General features: G+C 61.5%; 1 protein-coding gene across 5 annotated transcripts in view; it reads right to left on the bottom strand.

Annotated features, from left to right (window-relative positions):
- Positions 1 to 6,724, bottom strand: part of POLL (DNA polymerase lambda) — a 17,241-nt gene that overhangs the window by 8,783 nt on the left and 1,734 nt on the right. For 2 of the 5 annotated variants that reach the window (XM_025195266.1, XM_025195268.1), the window contains 6 exons: positions 5,802 to 5,961; positions 4,190 to 4,501; positions 3,691 to 3,864; positions 2,636 to 2,764; positions 1,765 to 1,933; positions 628 to 985 (listed from right to left, as the gene is read on the bottom strand). In XM_025195266.1, coding sequence (XP_025051051.1) covers positions 628 to 985; positions 1,765 to 1,933; positions 2,636 to 2,764; positions 3,691 to 3,864; positions 4,190 to 4,501; positions 5,802 to 5,961 — 1,302 coding nt within the window. Of the gene's footprint in view, positions 1 to 360; positions 986 to 1,764; positions 1,934 to 2,635; positions 2,765 to 3,690; positions 3,865 to 4,189; positions 4,502 to 5,801; positions 5,962 to 6,724 lie in introns of those variants that run through there. The other 3 variants (XR_003092340.1, XM_014527347.2, XM_025195267.1) reach the window with 3 other exon arrangements.

Here is a 6,724-nt window from a genome sequence, read left to right as displayed (position 1 = left end):
CTTCCCTCCCTCGTCCAAGTCACTGATGAAGACATTGAAGAGTATCGGTCCAAGGACCGAGCCCTGCGGGACCCCGCTGCCCACACCCTTCCAGGTGGAAACCGACCCCTCCACCACGACTCTCTGGGTACGACCCTCCAGCCAATTCGCCACCCACCGGACTGTGTAGTCATCCAAGTCACAGCCTCTTAACTTGTTCACCAGTATGGGGTGGGATACCGTATCGAAGGCCTTCCTGAAGTCTAAGTACACAACATCTAAGCTACATTCAAACCCCATGGGGAGAGACATTCCTCTCCCAGCATCGGTGCCAGCAGGGACACCCTGGCAGGCCTGGCCCAAGCCCTGTAGAGATCCCCCAGCCCAAGGTGGCTGCAGCCTCCTGAAAAGCCTCTCTCAGCACTAGGGCAGTCCCATCCCTGCCTCGCTCATGGCTCCAGCAGCATGGAAGATTCCTCGAGCCATGAGCCCACCCTGTTCCACTGCCAGGCATGGGCAGGGCTCCACCCCCGACACTGCTGGGGGCGAGGCCAGGATGGGGACCCCACTCCCTGCCCCGTGCACATGGGGGACAGACCCTGTACCCCACAGAGCAGCAATGGGGGACACCGAATTCACAGCTGTCACCAGTCTCGCTCGGGCGGCTCACGGTAGGGCAGCCCCAGCACGGCAAAGACATCCCTCTCAGTGGGGGTAGGCAGGGCAAAGCCAGGTGCCAGCTTGGTGCCCCCGGGGCCACGGACCACAGCCGTGCTGAGCGCGTGCTCTGACAGGCTCATGCCCTTGGTCTTGGCCAGTGCCCGCATGGAGCGGTTGAAGTGGGCCGAGCCGGTGAAGTAGAGGAGGGCACAGCCAAACTCGGCGTAGGGCACCACGATGATGTCCAGGCGCCGGTGGTGCCGACCCGGCCCAGGCAGCCGGCACACGCCCAAGTATTTCTTCTGACTGCCGTCCTCCTGGCTCACCAGGTCATCAGTGAGGAAGCCTGTGGGGGGAGTGGGGTCAGCAAAGGGCCACACGGCAGCCTCCACAGAGCTACCAGCTGCCCTGGCACCATGACACGGGCTGGCAGGGAGCTGCAGGGTCACATCCACCCCTGCCTGAGGCAGAATCAGCCCCGTCCAAACCAGCCCAGACAAACACCGTGTGCAACCTCAGAGCCACACGACAGCCCCAGGCATCACCCCCGCCCCCATGAAAGCAGGGGGGCCACGGCCACCAATGTCCTGCTGCTGCCGGGGCGGGAGGGAGGGGGGGGCCATGGGTGCTGCAGAGAGCCCAGGGCAGGCCATGCCATGCCCCCGCTGCAGAGGAAGGCAAAACCCCCAGTCCACACCAGTCTGAGCAGGGGGGAAATCCCTTCCTGCCCCAGTGCTGTGTTGGGCTGAGCCTGAGCGCAGGGGAAGACCCTCCAGCCAGGAGGGCACAGCCCAGCCCCACCCCCAGCCTGGGCCGCAGCCAGCACCCATGCCCTCTGGGAGAGGCTTAAAAAGCCCCTGGCAGGTGCCCGGAGCATCCCAATGCACCAGGCCATGACCAGAGGCACCAACAGTCACATGCATGTCAGACATGGCAGCAGCAACCACAGGGTCTGACACTGCCACCCCCAGGATCCCCTGCCAACAGGGAAAGGCTCCCAGCTGTACCCTTAAGCCAAACCATGGGACCTAGAGAGGTGGCTCCTGCTCTCTTTCTCCCCGGTGGTGGGTTATCTCTGGCCTCAGCCAGGAGCCAAGTGCCTTCCCAGTGTGGGTGCTCACGTACCGCTGCGCCGGAGGCTGTTGAGCAGCTTGGCGAAGATGCCACGATGAGAGTGCCCGTCGGGGTGGGTCACCAGAACGTCCACGTCCCCACAGCTGGGCTTGCCGCGGCGATAGGAGCCGCAGGCCACGCACACCAGCCCAGGATCCAGGGCCTGGGCCGCCTCCCGCACCTGCAGTGAGAGAGAGAGACACACGAGAAGAGTGAGGAGCTGGGATCTGTGGTGGGGCACCAGAGGCCAAGCTCCAAGCATGTGGTCAGTGCCCTGAGCGGGCACTGGGTCGGAGCAGCACCCAGCAGAGCAGCTCTCCCTGGGCTGGCAGGACCAGGCACTGGGGGCATCACCGAGCACAGAGGCAGGGAAGGTGAACCACGTCCCGCAACACGGCTGCCTCTGAGGTGAAGCCCATGCTGCCTGACGACTCAAACACCCAGCTGAGGGAGGCTGGTACAGAAGCTAGCATGGGTGCCCGGCGGTACCATGTCAGCCATGCCAAAGTCACATGCCAGCTCTTCTGATCAAGACAAGCCTGGGCTCAGGGGCTGGGGGCACCCGTTCAGAGCCCACAGCTCAGGGGCATGTGTGCGTCGATCTCAGCAGTTCCCCGTCGGTCTTCGGGATCACCCTTCGTTAGACAGTGATAAACCCACATTCCCTGTGGCTGAGGGACTGTGTAATACTGGCATCCACAGTGACAGGAGTGTGGGGACAGCAACGCATGTGTGCGTCGATCTCAGCAGTTCCCCGTCGGTCTTCGGGGTCACCCTTCGTTAGACAGTGATAAACCCACATTCCCTGTGGCTGAGGGACTGTGTAATGCTGGCATCCAGTGACAGCAACGAGACCCTCCAGGGGGGCCTTCTGGGGACCTACCCTCTGCTCTATCTCAGCCGCTTCTGCACGGGGCATGCGCTCCAGGAAGTCCTCGTAGTGCTTCAAGCCGACGGCCTGCTGGCTGGTGAGGGAGGCCTTGGTGCGGATCTCATCCAGCGTGCGGAAGCCCTGGTGGAGAGCATGGGGCGGCACTGAGAGCCCTCCCTCACTCCTGGACGCCCCAAGACGGGGATGGCAATGGACCCAATGGGTCATGTCCCCATCCAGGCAGGGGCTGGGCAACTCACAGGGGGAAGCCCCATCCCCACGCGGCCCGGAGACCATCTTGGCTCAGCTCACAGCACATTGATGCCTGAGCAGATGGACCCCTCTGACCTCCATGGTTTCCTGGCCGAGAGGCTCCCCCAGGCCGCAGCCTGGCTCCGGGCATTGCTGACTGGGACTTTGAAGGCAGCACATGAGATCCCAGCAGCCCTGTCCTGCACACGCAGATGATGCCCAGGGCAGGGGTTTCCCATGGCTGCCCCAGGGAACCTGCACTCCCCAGCCTCTCCAATACAACACCCCCGGCAGGGACATATTCCTCGTTGGGCACCGGAGGATCTGGGTCATGCCAGACACGGCCTGTTTCATACACTCACCCCCAAGCTCCTCTCCTGAAGCCAGGCCCCAGGGCTGGTCTGACCCAGCACAGCAGATCTTATGGTCTCCTAGTTCGCAGCATGCCCCAAAAGGGTGACAGCTGTGGTCTCTGGCAGAGCAGGAAGGGACTTTGCATATCCCAGGCCCCTCCCTGAGACCTGCTCCCTGCTTACACAACTGCAGGGAACCTGCTCGGGGACTGGCTCATCTCTGCCAGAGCAGGGCAGCCCAGGGAACAGAGGCAACTCACATCTAGGCTTCAAGCCATGCAGGGTTTCAAAGGTCAGAGACAAACCTTCCCCCCCGGGATCTGGCTGCACTCTGACTCCCTGCAGCTGGAGGCGATTGGCAGCAGTGGAGGAACACAGGCCGGTAAGATGTTTCCAAGAGAAAGCCAGGACTCAATAGCCTGGACGGGGCTGAGAGATCCGCAGCAGGGAGGGGTTGATTACCTGCTGGTACCACATCTGGGCGGTCTTGACACCTGCGCCCCAGATGTTGGAGAAGACCTCCAGCACAGGCACGCTCTCGCTGATGTGGTCCAGCTTCCGCAGGTGCCCGCTGGCCAGGATCTCCTGGATCTTCTCTGCCATCCGCTTCCCGATGCCAGGGATCTTGCAGGCTTCCTGGGCCAGAGCACAGAGGCATCAGCTGGCCGCAGGGGCTCCGGGACAGGAAAGCCCAGAGGACTGGTCACCGTGGGCCGGGTGAATGAGGAGCGACTAACGGCACAGCCCTGTGACACCAGTCTGATGCCACCGGCACCTGGGAACATAGCAGTTGCCCCAACAAACTGGGCTGTTGCTCCTTGTCTTGGAGGATGGCCGAGGGTCCAAGCCTGTAACCCACCCCCACAGGTGGAGCTGCTGCCTGCGGGGGCCTGATCCCAGCTCTCCCAGCAGGGCCCTGTCCCAGCCCAACCTGCTCGCAGAGGCTGGGACTGCGGGTTACCTCGTAGGACGTGACCGGCTTGTGGTAGCTCTTGAGGGCATTGATGGCTTTGGCATAGCCCAGGGCCCTCCACTTGTCCCCCTGGACGCTGTAGGCTTTCGCCAGCACCTCCAGCTTCTCTGTGATGCACTGGTTGTGATTCTCCTTCTTGGTGTGGGAGGACTGAGCACAGACCCACTTGCCGACGGGTGGGGGGGCTGCTGCAGAGCCTTCAGATGGGGTTGGGGGGTAATGCCCCAAAATCAGCGCCTCCAGGTCAGCTGGGGTGACACTGGGCTCCTCCCCGTCGCTTCCCTCATCCTCAGAGACCCTCTGCGGGGCACGGACAGAAAAAGCAGCAGTGAAACAGCAACGCCCTCCCTCGTGGCATCTCTTTGGAGCATGAGGGCATTGCTGGACTCCGCTGCGTGCAGTAAAGCTCTAACTGATGGGCTACAGAGAGATGTCGCAGTTATTCTGGGATAAACCATTTTATCCCAGGGCAAAGTGCAAAGATTCAGATGTCCACATCTATTGTCCTGGGATATAGCCTAAAAAAGGTTCACGGGGTCAGAAGTGCTAAAACTTTATCCCGGGATATTGTAAAGTGCGTCTCTACAGTTATCCCAGGACTGTATCATTGCTGCTTTTCTGCTACTGAGTCAATGTATTAAGCTGCTCGCTGAACCCTGACTGTGCACACACCAATCCCAGGATATCTTTCTTCCAGGACAAACACAGACATACCTTACCCAGGGATAAAGGCGTGTCTGTTATCAGAGGCCTGCAGCTTTCTGAACAGTTCACCTGTCACTAGGAAACTTGCTATCTCTTACCCGGGAAACTATTTTAGGATTTATCCTGAGACAATGGACATAGCCAGCTGCACGACTGGACTTTGTCCTGGGATAAAACAGTTTATCCTGGGATAAATGTGGTGTCTGTTTGCAATCTAAGAGAGGCAAAATAACAGCAGGTTCTGCCTGTCATGAAGCAAGATAACACAGCTGGAGAGGGGTATCCAACACACGCACATACTCAGAGATGTTCAATGACAGGGAAAACCCTGGGAAGAAAAGCAGGGACTAGCAAGCAACACCTAGGGCCAGGCTGAGGTTTTTTGTGGCACCAAAATGGCCCCTGTGATGGGGGCCAATGAGGGCAGACAACGCTGAGAAGCAGCTCTCGATCTTTCTGAGGGTCTGGGGTGATGCCTCAAGGCCAAGCCACCAACCGCCGGAGCGGATTCAGAGAAGGGAAAGGCCAGTAAGTATCGCCCTGCCATGAAGCTGCTCTGAGCAGGTGCCCTGGAGCGGCGCATGCAGGGAGCTGGTCTCAGGGAGGGGGCTGGGATATGGAAAGGAGCCTCCTCTGGCATGCAGGGAAACCCCAGCACTGAAGCAGATTAGTCTTGGCCAGGCCAAAGGGCAGGACTTCGCCGCACATGGGCGGGGTGGTCAGGGGGTTTCTCCACTGGGTGGGCAGGTAGGACGTCCGTGGGCTGGACCTGCTGACATCAGGGAAACCCTAGTCTCCCCCCAGCCCAGGGCTGCACTGGAAGCTGCGCCCTCAAGCCCGTGCTACGTCGCTGGCTGCACAGCCCACCCCACAGGCCCCGTGGGTGGACACTGACCTGAGCCGGAGGTCCTGCCTCCTGTGCTGGCAGCTGCTCCGAGGTGTCCGCCTGTGCTTCAGCCTCTGGTCCCAAGGCCTCGCTCCGTGCCTGGGGCTGGGCATCCCCATTGCCCAGGGGAGGCTTCTGGCATGTCTGCCTCTCCGGTGCATCCAGGGACCTGCCACCAACCACATGGAGCTGAGCAGAGCTGGGCATGTGAGGACTGGGCAAGAGGAGACCCAAAGCTTGACCACTGGCTGCCCTGCTGGCCTGTCCCCCCCACCGGATCCTCCTGCCCTGCTGTACCGACACACCTCCCTCCTGGGGTCTCCCCCACCTCTGGTCCACCGTAATAGTGAGGCAGTGGAACAGAGGTCCAGGGAAGGGGGGGGCGGGGGGCTCTCCATCACTGGAGGTGTTCAAGGAGAGGCTGGGCAGCCACTTGCAGGGAATGATCTAGGCACAGCGATGCCCGTGCTCTGCTGTGGGGGGTCCCAGGCTTCTGGGCTGTGCCGGTTGTCTCCCCCCCGTTCTGCTCCATGTGTTGGAGGTGCTGGTGCTGCTGCATCCCAGGCTGGGGTTGGGGCTGGGCTGTGCCAATGCTCCTGCTGGCACCGACCCCTGGCTGGAGGGTCTTGCCCCTGCGCTCAGGCTCAGCCTGACACTGCACTGGGGCAGGAAGGGATTTCCTTCCCATTCAGACTGGTGCAGACTGGGGAGGGTTTGCCTTCCTCTGCAGCAGGGGCACGGCCAAGGCCTGGGCTCTCTGCAGAGCCCTTGACCCCCCTGGCAGCAGCAGGATGTTGGTGGCTGCGGCCCCCCTGCTTTTCCGGGGGAGGGCCAATGTCTGGGGGCTATGCCGGGGTGACTGTGTTGCGCTACTCAGACGTCAGACTTGGGGTTTGTCTGGGCTGGTCCTACCTCAGGCAGGGGCTGCGGGG

This window comes from Alligator sinensis, unplaced genomic scaffold, assembly GCF_000455745.1.
Source record: "Alligator sinensis unplaced genomic scaffold, ASM45574v1 scaffold859_2, whole genome shotgun sequence".
NCBI lineage: Eukaryota > Metazoa > Chordata > Crocodylia > Alligatoridae > Alligator > Alligator sinensis.
Note: the sequence above shows the minus strand (reverse complement) of the source record. Positions and strands in the feature narration are given on the sequence as shown.